At 46.0% G+C, this 17,966-nt stretch overlaps 1 protein-coding gene across 1 annotated transcript; it reads left to right on the forward strand.

Annotated features, from left to right (window-relative positions):
• The first annotated feature begins 206 nt into the window (after positions 1-206).
• On the forward strand, positions 207-17,759 carry LOC132586482 (sulfotransferase 2B1-like). Its single transcript, XM_060258575.1, has 7 exons — positions 207-350; positions 8,521-8,666; positions 10,855-11,063; positions 13,192-13,318; positions 13,881-13,975; positions 16,241-16,421; positions 16,694-17,759. The coding sequence occupies exons 2-7, from the start codon at positions 8,528-8,530 to the stop codon at positions 16,801-16,803; spliced, it is 861 nt and encodes a 286-aa protein (XP_060114558.1). The 5' UTR covers positions 207-350; positions 8,521-8,527; the 3' UTR covers positions 16,804-17,759.
• The last annotated feature ends 207 nt before the right edge of the window (positions 17,760-17,966 follow it).

Genomic DNA, 17,966 nt, shown 5'->3' on the forward strand with positions numbered 1-17,966 from the left:
CGTCTGACGAAGTATGCTTAAGAGTACACGAAAGCTGACGTTCTAAATAAAAACTGGTTGGTCTTAAAGGTGAACTTGACTCCTGCTTTGTTCAACTGCTTCAGACCAACAGGGCTGCCTGCTTGGATCTATCTTCACTTCCTTGTACGTGGTCAGGGAGGCCCCTCCTTTCTTCCTTCTTCCCACGGCCTCGGGCTCTTCCCAGCGCTTCCTCGTTCCGAGGATTGAAGTTGGGCCGGCTCCGGTCCGCGTTTGCTGGATTCCGCATGCTAATCCATCCCTTTGCCGTCCACCCGCTTCGGCCGCTCCCAAGCAAACCTCCTCCCCTTCTTCGGCCTCCAACTTCGCGAGTAAGTGGCCTCGAGGGGGCCTTGCTGCTGTTGTTTTATACTCCATTGAGGGAGGGAGCGAGGGGAGTGAAAGATCCCTTTCTTTCGCGCATCATTGAGCATGTGTGATCGCAGCCACGTGTGTGTAGTTTAAACTATGCAATAACAACAAGGCGGAGGGGGGGGTCCTCTCCTTACTCCTGGGGGAAAGGGGAGGGGCGATTTGAAACAAAACAGCTGGATCTCTCCTCCTTTGGGGCACTTGTTTTTTCTATGGGGGGGGGCAAACTGTGGCTTGGGTCTTTCACACACATTGTGTGGCTCTCAACGCCCCTACCACCCTGTTGGCTGGCTTGAAGAAGACATTTCTCTCTTTAAATCACTTCTCCAAGCCAAGCCAGTCGGTGACTTGGAGAATGCATTTTAAAGTTGCTTTCTTTCCACCTCTCTTCCTCTTCCCTCCCCTATCTACTTGCCTTCCTGCCTGCCAGCCTGCTCTCAAACATCTGACATTTATTCTATGTGGCTGTTACATTAAGCAAGTTTGGCCACCCCCCACCCCCGGTCTGTATTGATGAGATGGTCCTGAATTGGAAATAGGAGAGACAGTCACAGGAGCTATTCTGGGGTATGTTGCTGCTTAATTAAAAATAAACAGTCAGCAGCACCATAGCTGCGATCAATGCATGCTAAATATTGCAGTTTTCAATCCACTTTCAACGCACTTTTCAACTGGATTTTTCACTCTGTGAACTGGCAAAACCCAGCTTGAAAGTGGATTGAAACCGCATCATTGAGCATGTGATCGCAGCCACGTGTGTGTAGTTTAAACTATGCAATAACAACAAAACTTATGTTTACTTAGAAAACATGTTACTGGTTATCAAACAGACCGCATGCTCCCAGTCCGTCAGCAGAAGACATCAGTCAAGTAGAATGTTTAGAGGAATGTGAATAACTCCCTTCAAAACAGTCAATAAAAACAGACTAGTAGTAGTTCTTTATTCACAGTCATCCGACCAGCTTAAAAATACAAACAAAACATAAAAAACAGAAACAAACTCATCACCTCTTACACAAAATTCCTGACTCCTATTATTACATAACCGATATTTACACTCTAAAAACAGACTAAACACTCCCTCATTATAATATCCCCACCAGCGGTATTCTCAAGCCAGCTTTTACAGACAGCAGTACTTTTTACAATATCTACAGCAGGGGTGTCGAACTCATTTGTTATGAGGGCTGGATTTGACATAAATGAGACCTTGTCAGGCCGTACATGTGTGTCCTAAAATATGTGTGTCGTTAAATATAATGCCAGGTAGCAGAGATATAAACTTTATAAAGGACACAAACACAGTTAAAGATTTATTAAAAACATTTTTAAAAGTGTGCTTAAAAGATTAAGCTCTGGCTCTCTCCCTCCTTCCCCAGGGAACAAGGAGGAGGAGCCTCAGCCAATAGAAGGAAGAGATGCTCAATCTGCTGTGCGATTCAGAGCTTGGCAAAGTGAGCTCTCCCTCCTCTCTTCCTCTCCAAGGGAAGAGCCTCAGCCAATGGGGAAGATCAAGGCTTTGCTCTGCAGCTGCTGCTGTGTGATTGAGCAAGCCTGGCAAATCAAGCTGCAACACAGAAGGAAGCAAGAGAGAGGGAGAAGGACACACTGGCTTGCATGCCTGATAAGAGTCCTCGGGGGGCCTGGTTTGGCCCCTGGGCCACATGTGTGACACCCCTGATCTGCAGTGTAGTTAACTTGCCATTTCTAACTTGCCATTTCTAACATATATGTTTAGGAAGCAGGGAACAGGAGTGAAGCCCAGAAGCTGCCACATATTAATTAATCAATTCATTCTCTCTCGTATTAATTAATTAATTCATGCTGCTCACTATAGCCATTTTCTGCCTGAAGTTCTCCAGGGAGACTAGAGAAGGAGGGTGCTTTCTAATCCTACAGCAGGGCAGAGGGCACAAGCTTGGAAACAAGAGGGACAGTCATAGCGGCTATTCTATGGTATATGCCTAGGGTTGCCAGCCTTGTAATAAACCTGAAACATTTCTGAGTGATCCTCCGCTTGACTTTATTGTTTAGAAGTATAAGCAGTACTAAGCAGTAACTAATCTAATTAGTTTTAGGTAGAGGTAGCCGTGTTGGTCGGAAGTAGCAGGACAGAAGCAGTCCAGTGGCACTGTGAAGATGAACAAAGTTTAATTCACAGTATGAGCTTTCGGGTGGATGCAGACTTCCTCAGATATAGATTACACAGAATTTCCTCAACGCTTTTACTTACAGGGAATGGGGTGCTTGTCAGGAAAGTCCATTTAGAGTCAAAATGTGCAAGTACTGGATGATTGTAACTGGGTTTGGTTGTGAGAAAGATCAGTCTTCAAGATGCCTGCAGAAGCAGCAAGTCGAAGAGCAGAATGGCCAGCATTTGTTCTGTGCAAGAGAGAAAAAGAAGGATCAATTTCTTACTCACCTTATGCCGCTCTCATGTTGGTCTTCTCAGCGGGGCTTCCTTCCGATTTCACAATATCTGCCCTGGGCTGGGCATTTTTGTTTTTCGTTTGGTTTTTCATTTGGTTTCTGTTTGCTGTGTGAAAACGCTGATGCTTGCTGCAGCCCCGGGGCAGGTAGTGTGAAATTGGAAGGAAGCCCCGTTGAGAAGACAAACGTGAGAGCGGCGTAAGGTCAGTGGGAAATTGGTCAAGTTTTCAGCTTCTTTTTTTTTAGAAGAAATTTTCAACTTGCTGCTTTCTCACATTCAGTCTCAGCTGTAATCACCCAGTATTTGTGCCTCTTGACTCTAAATGGACCTTCCTAAAAAACCTAATCACTCTGGACTGCAAATGTGGAATTGCTTATTCAGAAGTTGCATCTGTATCAACACACACACCCCTGCCCATGAAAACCTTCCACCTTTCTGCAAAGGAAGAACAGGTGAGCTAGAAGGGAGGAGGAATCACACAGGATATGGCTCAAATCCCTACTTGTACTGGGGAAGCTTCCTAGGTGATCTTGGGCCAGTCACCCTCTCTCAGCCTGACCTACCTCACAGGGATGTTGTCAGGATAAAATGGAGGAGAGGAGAAGGATGTAAGCTATTTTGGGTCCCCATCGGGGACAACCTTCCCTTGCTCTTGATGCCTGCCTGGCTGCACCAAAGTCTGGTCAAGGAAAGCTCAATATTATATGCTACAAATCGTAAGGCACAGTTGAGACTTTGGGCTTGAATTTCTTTACATTTGATTGAAGGATTGTGCAAACTGGCATGGAAAGAATCAGTCACAGAAAAGATTAAACCTAGAAAATACTGCCCGGAATGAACAGCTGAGCATGCAGTTGCTTGTATGACAGGCCATTAGCTTCTGTGTTATTTTCCTTCCTATTTTCAACTGGGACAAAGGGTACTTTACACTGTTCTAGCAATACCTTTTTCATTTTGTTTTCTATGCATGTTTATCACTCACAATTAAGCAACAGAACAGATTCTGAGAGCCAGTTTGGTGTAGTGGTTAAGTGTGCGGACTCTTTTCTGGGAGAACCAGGTTTGATTCCCCACTCTTCCACTTGTACCTGCTGGAATGGCCTTGGGTCAGCCATAGCTCTGGCAGAGGTTGTCCTTGAAAGGGCAGCTGCTGTGAGAGCCCTCTCCAACCCCACCCACCTCACAGGGTGTCTGTTGTGGGGGAGGAAGGTAAAGGAGATTGTGAGCCACTCTGAGATTCAGAGTGGAGGGCAGGATATAAATTCATTATCTTCTGATGCAGCATCACCACAGAGCACAGAAGTCCAGTAGGGAAAGGACCAAAGGTCAAAAGCAGAGGGAGAGAGAGAGACGCTGAATTCTGAGGTGAGTGGGGAATCCATTTGAGGGATTGTTATTGAGCATTTGTTATGGGATATGGGGACAGCTGGATGCTCCTTATTTAGCTGGTTTGCTTTGTATTATCTATCAACTCTTAAGTGGTGCCCCTCTAGATGACAAAAAAGGCCCTTGTTTTGGAAAGAAGCTCATATCTGGGATCTCTGAGAGGTTTCTCAGGGGGATGAACATTTGCTCCAGCAGCAGTTGATCTTTTGGGGAATAGTTTTCTGACTCCTGATTCAAAAGAAATTGTGTGTGGTGTGTGCAGTATGCACCACAGGGAGCATCAGTGTGTTTTTGCTGCATTTTCATTCATACGCATCCACTCCCCTCATTTTATCATTTTTGGCTGTTATCAAAGGCAGTGGATCACTGTCACTCCCTGGCATCTCCTGTTAAAAGAATTAGGAAGCAAGACATGTAAAAGATCTTGACCAGATATCTTGGGGACCTGTTGCACAGGGGCAATACTGAGCTTGACGTGGTATGACCCTGTACAAGGCAGCTTCATGGGGTTCTTGTTAAGGGGAGAGGCCATGACTCAGCGGTAGAGCATCCATTTTGCTTGCAGAAAATCCCCAGTTCAATCCCTGGCATCTCCAGTTCAGGTACAGGTGGAAGGTGATGTGAAAAACCTCTGTCTCAGACCCTGGATGACCCCTGCATGTTTGAACAGGCAATACTGACCATGATAGACTGAGGGTGTGATTCAACATGAAGCAGCTTCCTGTGATTTCAAGCTACTTCTGTTTCAGCCTCAATGGAAAAAAAGGAACTGGAGTTAAGAACGTAAGAGCCCTGCTGGATCAGACCAGTGGTCTATCTAGTCCAGTATGCTGCCTCACACCGTGGCCAACAACAGGGCACAGAGGACAAGGCCTTCCCCTGATGTTGTCTCCTGGCACTGAGATTCACAGGCTTACTTCCTCTGAATGTGGAGGTTCCCTTAAGGAAAAACAATGTTATGAAAATAAAGTCCAGAGGAGTAGCTGTGTTGAACTGTTGTACATAAGAACCTAAGAAGAGCCCTGCTGAATCAAACCAGTGGTCCATCTAGTTCAGCATTCTGTCTCACTAGTTAACTAGTGAGAGCATAGAGGACAAGGCCTTCCCCTGATGTTGCCTCCTGGCTCTGGGATCCAGAGACTGGCTGCCTTTGGATGTGAAGGCTCCCTTTAGTCATCATGTGTTGACTAAGAAGAAGAAGATGATATTGGATTTATATCCCATCCTCCACTCCGAATTTCAGAGTCTCAGAGCGGCTTACAATCTTCTTTCCCTTCCTCCTCCACAACAGACACCCTGTGAGGTGGGTGGGGCTGAGAGGGCTCTCGCAGCAGCTGCCCTTTCAAGGACAACTCCTGACCCAAGGCCATTCCAGCAGCTGCAAGTGGAGAATCAAACTCGGTTCTCCCAGATAAGAGTCTGCACACTTAACCACTACACCAAACTAGCTCTCTAACACATCTCGCCGATTCCCAATAGGATGTTAAAGTCCAATCTTGTGCACATTTATTCAAAAGTCAGGCTAACCTGTACTGCAGAGCTTTCTCCCTGGAAAGTGGATGATTATAGGAGGTTGTGCATCTACAAACAAAACACAGCAATAACACTCCAGTTTGTATGCAGAGGTAGAACAAAAACCTGTGTGGAATCAGACACCTTTGGGGCATAATGCTATCTTCCACCACCACCCCCCCCCCACTGATTTACCCCTTTCTCTTGACCACTGCCCAGATGTTTAAGCAACAGGATACATAGTTCCCTGTTCCCTTTTTTAGAAAAAGCCACAATCAACCTCAGGGAGTTGCAGGTAAGAAGATGCCTACGGAGAGGATTGAACCCACTCTCCTTTAGGCTTTGCCAACTTCTTAAAAAATCGCCTCTCCCAGACTGCACATATTACCAGCAAGGTGGGGTGGGGGTAGAAAGTGGCATCCGGTGGCATCTGACTTGTGGTAACCCCTGTAGGGTTTTCAAGGCAGGAGATGAGCAGAGGTGGTTGGCCATCAGCTGCCTCTGAACAGCAACCCTGGATTTCTTTGGTGACCTCCCATCCAAGTACTCACCAGGGGCCACTCTGCGTAGTCTCTGAGGTCTGATGAGATCAGGCTGGCCTTGGCCACCCAGTGCAGGGCAAGAGCAAGGTGCCTTTTATATTTTCTGTGTCTCCCCCCCCCCCGGGACTTAATGAATGACTTAGTGCATAACTCCGTGCAGGTCTGCTCAGAAATAAGTTGAAGGGATGGCCCAAAAGGAAATAATTAATCACCATACTTTTAACCTGCCTCGCTTCTAATGTGCCATACTTCTAATTTCCCTGTAAGAAAAGTGGACTATATAGAAATATTAATAAATACAATTGTGTATATGATTGAGTGGTGTATTGCTTGGGATGTCCTGTGCTGGGGTTGGGGGTCACTGGCTGACAGGATACTTCGACAGGGAAAGCAAATGAGCGTTCCTGCTGCTTGTCCAGAGGGGAGGAGGAGGCGAAGACCACAGATGTATACCCCGCCTTTCTCTCTGAATCAGAGTCTCAGAGCGGTTTACAATCTCCTATATCTTCTCCCCCCACAACAGACACCCTGTGAGGCACGTCGGGCTGAGAGAGCTCTCACAGAAGCTGCCCTTTCAAGGACAGCTCTGCGATAGCTATGGCTGGCCCAAGGCCATTCCAGCAGCGGCAAGTGGAGGAGTGGGGAATCAAACCCGGTTCTTCCAGATAAGAGTCTGCGCACTTAACCACTACACCAAACTGGTTCTGGGGCTTACTGCTGAGCCCATGTACCTCCAATAGCCAGAAGCCAGAGCAGTCTGCCCTTGATATAGCACTGTTCGCCACTGGCCTTTGGGAGTTCTCTACTGAGTGGCTGGAGGCAAGCCCATGGACTTCTGCCCCAAACTCTGCCTGTAAACTGAAGTGGCATTCTGCCTGGAGGAGGGGGGGGGAAAGGCCCAGCATTTAAGGAAGGCTTAACAGGTTGCCCTGACCTGGACCATCCAGGCTAGCCCAATCTTGTCAGATATCAAAAGCTACACAGGGTCAGCCCAGGTCAACACCAATGGAGTCCAGGACTGTGACATGGAGGCAAGCACTGAAACAGTTTCTGGATGTCTCTAGCCTTCAAAACCCCACAAGGTTGCCATGTTGGCAATAAAAATACAAAAATACCGAGAAAGAGAAATATAACATCCAAGTCCCTCTTACTTAGACTTCCCAACTCCTAGCTGCAAAATTCCTAGAGATTTTTGGGGTGGAACCTGAGGAGGGGAGGGATTTTAGCGGGGTACAAGGACATAACATCCACCCTCCAAAGCGGCCATTTTCTTCAGCAGAACTAATCTCTCTAGTCTGGATGTGATCAGCTATAATTCTGGGAGATCTCAAGTTTAACATGATGGTCGGCAACTGTATGTGAACATTTTTATCAGTGAAGAAGCTGGTTGGATTCATCCCAATGTTCAAAAATGTACAAAGAAAACAATTTGGCAGCATGTAACTATTAACTAAACAAGAATAATATAATATAATAATAATAATAAATTTTATTTCTATCCCGCCCTCCCCACCTCGGCAGGCTCAGGGCGGTTAACAACATTTCATAAAAACATACAGTGGTTAAAACTTTTAAATTTAACAGTATAAAACAGTAAATATTAACTTAATAACATTAAACAATCCAATAAGTGCAGTTATTCAGCGGTATGGTCTTAACCGCATTGGCGGGTGCTTAATTGCCGATCTTCTTAACAGTCCAGGTATGCGAGTTTAAAAAGGGCGGTCTTGCAGGCCCTGCGGAACTGGTCAAGGTTCCGCAGGGCCCGCACCTCCTCGGGGAGTCGGTTCCATAGGGTAGGGGCCGCGATTGAAAATGCCCGTACCCTAGTATTCTGATATTTAGTCTCCCTCGGCCCGGGGATGGTCATTAGATTTTTCCCAACTGATCTCAGTGCCCTCTGGGGTTCATACGGGGAGAGACAGTCCCTCAGGTAGGTAGGTCCTCGGCCATATAAGGCTTTAAAGGTAATGACCAACACTTTGTACTGGACCCGGTATATGATCGGCAGCCAGTGCAGTTCACGTAGCCTCGGCTGTACATGTTCCTGTATATGTTCCTGTATATGTTCCTGTATATGTTCCTGTATATGTTCCTGTATATGTTCCTGTATATGTTCCTGTATATGTATATGTTTCTCGGCTGTATATGTTCCTGTATATGTTACTGCTCTAAAAATAGAGCAGTAAAACAAAATCAGAATAGACCCTCTGGAAGCAGCTCTCTGATTTTACTTCTTTGTCTCTCACTTCTTTCCAGTTCTACAATGTCATCAGTAGAATATATCAGCTACAAAGGAATCCTATTACCTTCTGTCTGTTATTCACTGGAAACTCTGGATCAAGTGGAAAATGAATTCCAGACCCTGGATGATGATGTAATTACTGTCACTTACCCCAAGTCAGGTATAAACAAAAAGGAATGGAATGGGGATTGCTTCTGATGCTCATTAGAGAAAGGCAATCACTGTCTAAACTGAAGTTACATCCAGAAAATTCCTGGTAGCAAATTGGGGCATGTGTGAGCTAGCTCCTGGTGTTTTCATGAATCAATGTTAGGATTTGTTTACTTGCCCCAGGAGAGACCGACTCTGGGTTCTGTGAACAAGTTAATGATTGCACAACTACCTTTGATGGGTGGAGTTGACATTTTCGAAAGGAAATTACTCCAAGATGGGCCTCGTGAAAGCATGCTTGAAACGCCACAAACCATTGTTGTCACATTGACAGAGTTAATGCATAAATACCTTAATCGATGCATTTTATAATTGAGTTGGATCCTGACAAAGTTGGCAGTTTCCATGATTCCCATGCTTACTGCAGACCCCCCTCCCACAGCACACATGAAACTGCCTCATACTGAATGAGTAGACATCACAGTCAGTATTGTCTACTCAGACTGGCAGCAGCACTCCAGGGCCTCAGGGAAAGGTTTTTCACATCACCTACTGCCTGGTCCTTTTTAACTGGAGATGCTGGGGATTGAACCTGGGACCTTCTGCATGACAAGCGGATGCTCTGCCACTGACCCACAGCCCCTCATGGTTCCTGTCTCCCAGGAGCCAGTCAATCATGGACATCACTTGTCTGACTTGGGAAAGGGTCAGGAAAGTTCTGTTCCACAAATGGGGAATTTACTTTGAATCCAACTCACTATTTACGTAGCAAATGCGGTTTTGATTAGATAGAATCAGGGAAAGCTATTCAGAGGCATTGTCCAGAATTCATAGTCTGTAGGAGACTGGGCATCACCAAATATGTGCACAGACATGAGATTCCCAGGTGTTTTGTAGATTTCCAAGAAATATAATATTTCACTCTACCCTGTAGCAATAGCTGTTATGAAACCCCTTTCCAAAGGGCCCCTGGCATGGAAGGCAAACTGTAGAGTCCAGTTCTCATGCACTTGTCAGTGGTGGATCCCCCTGTCTAAACCCCCTTTTCTGTGCTCCTATTGGATTTTCTAATTCCCCTTTGGCTCCACCCTTTTGCCTTCTGTGTTTGTTTGTCTCCTTGTATGGATGTGGCAGCACTTGGCATCTTCTCTTCCCTGCTGTGGCTGCAGTCTTGATGCAAGTTCCCTCTTCTTTTGTTCTTCTCTCTCACTTGCCCCTGCATTTGGGCACCCACCTTCTGCCTTGGGGATCCAGAAGTCCTGCTCCGTATTTCTTTGTCATGTATTTGCTTACGTGATTTTGTGTTTGCAGGCTTGAGCTTGAAGCGTGCTTCCATTACTCTCCAGGATCCTGATGCCTGCGATCTGATTGGCCATTTTCTTAGAACTGGGCAATTGGGGTGTGTGTGTGTGTGCGCAAAGCATTTCTCAAGGAAATGTAAATGAAGCATCCTGGAGAGACCAATAGGAGGGATTGCTGCCCACTAAAGGGGGCGTGCTTAACTCAGCCGCATATATATATATCCAGTTGAGTTTCCTGTGTTGTTGTGACTGTTCCTTCTTGAATAAACTGTTGCTGCTTACTTAAGAGCTGACTGAACTCACTTTACAGTACTGTTGAAGTAGCCAGGGCAGGCTTCTCAGTTCCCCATGGGGCAGAGTGTCATTCCTCAGCAGAGGGTAAGGAGCCATCTTCCTGGCTGTTGTTGGGCCTGTGTCGCTGGCCTCGGCCTCTTTAGCTCCCCAGGTCAACATCCTGCTGGCCTGCAGCAGTGCGGTGCATTCCCAGGTGGACTCTCCTTTGTTGGCTGCTGGGGATCCTGGGCTGCTCTCCTTCCTCCAAGGGTGGTTCCATCAGCAGGGGGGGGGGGTGTGCCCCCACCCGCCCTGTGTGGTAACACCCAAAGGCGGACAGCTATACCGTCCAGTTCTTGTGATTCTTTCAACAAATGGGCAAGAAACAAGGGTGGAATTCTAATAGGAGTTCCTTTGCATATTAGGCCACACACCCCTGATGTAGCCAATCCTCCAAGAGCTTACAAGGCTCTTTTTTGTAAGCTCTTGGAGGATTGGCTACATCTGGGGTGTGTGGCCTAATATGCAAAGGAGCTCCTGCTAGAATTTCACCCCAGCAAGAAGTATCCCCAGAAAAAGATTGGAAAGCAGAGACAATCTCATAACCAGTGGACTCTCTTCTAGGCACCCATTGGATGGCAGAGATCTTGGGCTTGATCTCACAGAATGGGGACCCCACATGGACACACAGTGTGCTACTGTGGGAACGGTCTCCCTGGATTGAGACTGATGATGGATTGAAGCAAGCTTTGCAAAATCCTCCACCCCGGCTGTTAAATAGTCACCTTCCATTTCAGCTTTTCCCCAAGTCCTTTCTGCACACCAAAGCCAAGGTAAGACATGGGCAATTTGCACAAAGTCCATTTTTCACACACAGTCTCCCTGGAATGCTTAGCAGACCCAGAAAACACACACAGAGATACACACAAAGCCTGCCTGAGCTCCTGTCTGAATGCATGGATGCACCTAAGTGTATAAGGTTGTGCATACTTGGGTGAGAATCATAGGAGTATGCCCTCTGAATGGTTGTTGTGATTTTGGGTGAGCAGGAATTCATCACAATCCCTTTTAATTATTGGAACTCATCTTCATGGGAAACTCTCCAATGGTTCCCCCTTCCTTTGTGGTTTATCACCTCTTTACAGAAGCCATGTTTTATAGATTACCCCAGCTGTTATCAAAGAGCTGAACTGATGTTTCAAACACCTTCAAAATAGAGTGGAAATGTAAGAATTCAAAATTACCCTGAGAATGTTACCATTTCAGAGTTTCCGTTGTAACGTTGAGTGCTTTTACATCCTGCGCATTTCACCCAATGTCCCAAAAGTCAACTCAAAGTTGCAATAGAACCTGAACAACCGGTAGACTCATGAATTTGGCCTCAGAGTGTGGATCAGCAATCCCATACAATAGGGCCATGTACAGATCAGGGGGTTGGGATTTATTCTGTAAACCAAGAGGAACATCTAATTTTGCAGGGGAGGGCAGAGGGTTGTTATTGTTGTTGTTTTTACAAAAGCCCCAAACTGCACTAGCGTCAGGCTTCCCCCGTGTACTCAATAAACAGACGTGTTACTCAATAAGTTCCATTTATTTAGAATCCCAAGCAGGTACTCTCAGACAGGCAGTCTGAGTTAGATCTGGGGTTACACTGGAAAGTATCAGTAATATACCAAGCAGTGCCCCTTGCCCCCTTCATTCAGTTGCTTTCTCAAGCATTCCTGAGACAGCGTTCTCACAGTCCAAGGTTGTGGATCTTGATACATTTTGTTATGGAAGCCCATATAGCCTAATACTAGCAGGTGTAAGGCATGGGAAAGAGGGAGAAAAGAGATAACATTCTAGCGGTACAGGGGACAGTTTGTAAGACAGCTTCAGAGCATTAACACTTTCATGGCAAGGTATTGACAACTAGTTATTAAAGGGGGGAAACCCACAAGATCTCATGATGCTGTTACAAAATCTCAGTCACCATTTGAAGGTTGCTGGCAACCCCAATAAACAGTACTTCAGGGTATAGTAACATGGCAAGGGAAAGAAACTGCAAGTAGCAGCAGCAGCAGAGAGCCAGTTTGGTGTAGTGGTTAAGTGTGTGGACTCTTACCTGAAAGAACCGGGTTTGATTCCCTGCTCCTCCACTTGCAGCTGCTGGAATGGCCTTGGGTCAGCCATAGCTCAGGCAGGAGTTATCCTTGAAAGGGCAGCTGCTGTGAGAGCCCTCTCAGCCCCACCCACCTCATAGGGTGTCTGTTGAGGGGGGAGAAGATAAAGGAGATTGTAAGCCGCTCTGAGTCTCTGATTCAGAGAGAAGGGCGGGGTATAAATCTGCATTTCTTCTGCAATTTTTCAATTGCAAACCTGGTAGTGAGGAAATGAGGAGGAAGTAAAGTCAGTGGCATGGGGAGGGGAGAGAAGAGGAAGTGTAGGAAGAGAAGGAACTGGGAAGGTTTGGGAGCAATGGGGAGGGAAGAAGGGAGAAAATAGGGGAGTCAACAAAGAGGAAGGGTTTCCCTCCCTTTTATCACTGGTAGGTCTCTAACTTGAGTCAATGTTAACTTCATTTCTGGGGAATGAAACAGAGCCAGAAGGAGTTGTGGATTTCCTTCATCCAATTTGGGAAGGGGCAACAGAATTTCAGTAGGAAACAGCAAGAATCACAGCAAGGGCAGAATATCTATTTTCGTATATATTTGACAGTATAGTTTTTAAAAATACCGGCGTTATTTTAAAAATAAATACAGTTTTGAGGCTGCCAGAGAAGTTTTTAAAAGCACTACAAAATGTTTCATTTTTGACACCTCACTGATCTAAAATTTAGAGGGAAAGGATATGTTACAAATGATCTCCAGTTTCGGGAGCGTGGGCTAGAAATTCAGTGAAATGTATAAATGTGGTGTGCACACATGTTTATGTGAGAGAAGATGTCACCCTCCCTAAATAGTATTCCTACATCTGCCACAGGTTATCTATACCTTGCGTAATCCCAAGGATGTGCTGATCTCATCTTACCATTTCTCCATGATGGCAAATATCCTAAAAACACCCAAGAGCCTGCAAGAGCATCTGGAGGATTTCCTGAGTGGGAATGGTAGGGAAAATGGGGAACTGGCCTTCATGGGGCTTTCACTGAATACATCACCACATGCAAACCCTCCTTGAGTCACGAATGGAGCCCAACAGTTCCTAGAAGATTAGACTTTAAGGGAATAATGTTTCACTTCAAAGACCTCTCTCAGGCTATCTTGGATCTGGCCGTGAGAATGTCTTATGATGTTATTCACATCTGTATTCCACTGAAGAGCTTAAGGAAACATCCCCTTTCCTTGAGTGAGAAGCCACAGGCAACAGTTACAGAGAATATTACTTGACTGCCATGGCTTTCCTCAGGGAATCCTGGGAAACTGGGTGTTTGTGTTCAGCATTCTGTGAATGCCCTGTTTTTCTGTCCCTAAAAGTGGATGCCTCATGCCATTCAGGAAAGTAGCTGAATGAGGCACCATCCACAATCAAAGGTAAGATATTGACCATAACTTGTAGGGAGAAGATACGGAGAGATCCCAGTTTAGTATTTTCTGTTGTATTACACATCCTCACAAGTGGCTACAGTTCCCTCATAATTGGTTCTTTCACCCTCTGCTTTTCTCTCCTAGTGTTCTATAGTTCCTGGTTTGACCATGTGAAGAGCTGGATGGAACTGAAAGGAAGGCCCAACTTTTTCTACATTACCTACGAAGAACTCCAGCAGGTATAGTCCCAACTTTGGCCATCTTCTCTCACATGCAGTTACTTCTGCTTATGATGGTGCCAAGCTTTCTCTCCAGATATTCTGTCACCATGGACTGAGCGTCTCTGAGGATGAACACAGTTCCTTTGCCAGAACAGTAAAAAGTGAAAAATAAGAGGGAGGATCTAAGCTGGCGACTTGAGCAGCCACCAAAAGCTATGCTCCTTCCTCCTCCAGCTGTTAGAACTTTCTCTCACACACTAACAGACAAACTTGAATAACTATAATTTGCCCTGACCTGGATGGTGATACTGTCACATCTCAGAAGCTATGAAGGGTTGGCTCTGGTTAATAGTTGGACAGGAGACCACCAGGGAAGTCTAGGATTGTTACACAGAGGCAAATAAGGACAAACCAACTCTGAACACATACTTATACTGCCTTATACTCAGACCCTTGGTCCGTCAAAGTCAGTATTGTCTACTCAGATTAGCAGCGACTCTCCAGGGGTCTCAGGTGGATATTTTCCCCATAATCCCTCAGGGGGAGTGAGAGATGGGCTGGGGAGGGAGTGGAGCAGGGTGGGGTTTGGAGCGCCTGTCATGTCATCTGAACCAAACAGCCAGAGAAACACTTGTGGCACACCACAAACTTTATTGAACTGCAAACTGTGGTGAGGACTCAGATCGCTTCCCTCCTGAGGAAAAGGACTGAGGTACCCACCTCTAAGTGGGATGGCATTGCAAGTGGAACTTGGAAGGGCTGTGGGGGTGCTACACTGTGCTCCACCTCAAGAGGAGGGCAGGAACCGCAGATGGAGTGGACTATAGGGGTGGGAAGTGGGAAATCGGACTTGCCATGCCTGTAAATCTTCCTGTTGAATCTTCACCTGCAGGAAAGCAAAACAGGGATACACCCAGCCATGGCAACCACGCATGTGTGCCATACTAGACTCAGCCATGGATATGTTCTACTCACAGGGTCTGCAAATGCAGCCCCTTGGGGGGCCTTCACCGTGAAAACCCCCTACATGATGGTACCATCCCAATTACATTCACCTGTCCTGTGCTGAAGTGCTCATGGGTTGCTGGCCATCCACCCACAGCAGCACCTGCAGCTGCTCAAAGCTCTGATTCTGCAAAAAAACAAATTAAAAGGTTGGATGGCAAGCTAGTTCACTGCATACAGAGGAGAAGCTGCCAGACAAACCCCTCCCCCCAACACACACACACCACAGACACACTCTGTCCTCTGTTGAAAGAGGGAAACTGGCAAATGACAGACCATCTCTCCCCCGCCCCCCATCCCCATTCTCCTGAGAAAGTTTCCTGGGATCTTTTCCTGTGGCATGGAAGAGGCCATGTTGCTGTGCCTGAAGAAGCGTGCATGCACATGAAAACTTATACCTTGAATAAAACTTTGTTAAAGATGCTACTGGGCTCAAACATTCATCTGCTGCTTCAGACAAACAGTTACCCAACCTGAATCTGTATGCAAACAGAGTAAGCAAGGGGTGTCAAACATTCAGTTTGGGGGCCAAATGAGGCCCCTGAGCAACTGGCTGTCATCTGTTTCCTTCTCCCTCTCTCTTGCTTCCTTCTGCATAACAATCACACAGAAGCTACAGAGCAAGACCTCTGTTTTCTCCATTAGCTTAGGCTCCTCCCTTGGGGAGAAGTGGGGAAGAGCTTGCTTTGCCAGGCTCTTTCAATCACAACAGAGCTAATGAACCAAGCCTCTCTTCCTTCTATTGGCTGAGGCTCTCCCCCCCCCAGTCCCCTGGGGAAGGAAGGAAAGAGCCAGAGCTTCCTTTCCCAGTTCCCTGGATCCCATGGCAAAAATACAAAGAAAAAAATCCTTAAGACCAACGAGTGCTAATATTTTAAGCATGTTTTAATTTTTTTTAAAATATATATTTGTGTTTGTTTTTGTTCTTTATAAAATTTATATCTCTGCTACCTAATCTTAAATAGGTACACACATGGCCCAGCCCAGCATGGTTTGGCCCAACCCCACATGACCTGGCCCAACAAGGTCTCATTTATGTCCTATCCAGCCCTCATAACGAATGAGTTCGACACCCCTGGAATAAGCTGTTTGTTTTAATGACTGTTGTATTGTTGGAAAAGGTCAGTCGGTAGCCAAATAGAAATAATGCAGCACCCTGGAAAAAATGGCACTGATTGCTTCTGCGTGCTGAGTGTTAGGGTGCTGGTATCTTATGTGGGTCGCAAAGCTCATGAGTTTACGTTCAGACTCTGTCGTCTCTGCCTGTGTCATCCCCAGGACCTGAGAGGCAGTGTGGAGAAGATCTGCCACTTCCTTGGGAAAGAGCTCAGTAGCCAGCAACTTGACTCTGTGGTGGAATATGCCTCTTTCCAGAAGATGAAGGAGAACAAGATGTCCAATTACTCTCTGGTGGATGAAATTATTGCGGACCACACAAAAGGAGAGTTTATGAGAAAAGGTAAATGAGCAGCGTTAAGACTGGTCTGGTGTGATGTGTGTTCTTTGCCATGCTCTTCTGGCCATCACGCCACAGAATTGTGCTATCTCAGCATGACTATAGGAGCAGGCTGAGTCATAGGGAATAGGGACGTGTCAAAACCAGCATCAAATTCTGACTGGGGGGGTGGGGGCACTCAGATGGCAGTGCTTGTGAGCAGATTCGCAGGGAGGAGGATATTTGCTGCTGAGCATTTTCTTATTCCTTGTGGTTACCCTTGTGTGTTGTCTCAGGGATCTCTGGGGACTGGAAGAGCCACCTGACAGTGGCACAGAATGAATACTTTGACCGTGTTTATCGGGAGAACATGCAGGGCATGAGGACTAACTTCCCGTGGGACTAGAGAAAGCCAGATTTTCATTCGGTTCTGCATCCTCTCAGCGTCTTCTGTGTTGCAGCTGAGAAATCAGCACCAACTAATGAGGGAGTCTGAGTTCTCTGGATGTGATCAGATGTAACAGCACCGTAAAATGGTTTTAAAATGTTTTAATAGTGTTTATTGTTTGAATTGATTGTTTAATTGTCTGAAATTTTGAACTGATTATTAGCCGCCCTGAGTCTGCTTGCGGACAGGGCGGGATATAAATTAAAGGTACGTAATAATAATAATAATAGTAATAATAATAATAATAATAATAATGTGTGTCAAAGGCATGGTCCACGCAGGACCTTATAAAGTGTACCATACAATCAGGCATCACTAGGATTGCCAGCTCCGGCTTGGGAAATACCTGTAGATTTTGGGTGTGGTGGAGCCTGGAGACAGTGGGGTTTGGGGAGGGGAGGGACTTCAGCAGGGCATAATGACATAAGTCCACCTTCAAAGGAGGCCATATTCTTCAGGGGAACTGATCTGTTGCCTGGAGAGCAGTTGAAATCCTAGGAGATCACCAGCTATCACTTGGAGGTCAGTAACCCTAGATGTTGCATTTGTTGGGCTATGGCTGAAGGAGGTATAATAAACTGGTCCTCATTTGATCACCTCAGGGAGGAAAAAAGAGAGCCCTGGGTTACTTTATCCTCCTGAGGAACTCACCAAAATGCTTATATCAGCAGAAATTCAGTTGGCCCATAGTAGTTAAGGTATGACCAATCTTCTGAAATCAGTCACCATAAGCACTATGAAATGTCAGCCAAAATGTCTTCTGGAAGATGGCATTTTTGTGTGGTAGACCACTGACATCTTTGTTGGCCACTTTGACCAGGTTGAGGCAGACTTGGCCCCTTACACTATTCTTTTAAAGGCTTACGCAGTTTTTTATTTTTAAAAAATAAAGCAAATAAGCAGTTCTTTTGAAAGATGTGCACAATGTTGTTTGATTTGTAAATTTGTACACCTCTTGCCTTAACAAGCAGGTTGGTTCTGAAAAGGTCATGTGTGTGTGTGTCTTTGTGGCCGGGGGGTGGGGGGTGGGGAAGGTTCTAGGCGGTCTGTGCAGAGGGAAGGAGTAAAAAGATTTGATGAGACAGGGAAACAGGTTGGAGTCTGAGGTGAATCCGTCTTGG

Source organism: Heteronotia binoei, chromosome 17 (assembly GCF_032191835.1).
Source record: "Heteronotia binoei isolate CCM8104 ecotype False Entrance Well chromosome 17, APGP_CSIRO_Hbin_v1, whole genome shotgun sequence".
Classification (NCBI taxonomy): Eukaryota; Metazoa; Chordata; class Lepidosauria; order Squamata; family Gekkonidae; genus Heteronotia; species Heteronotia binoei.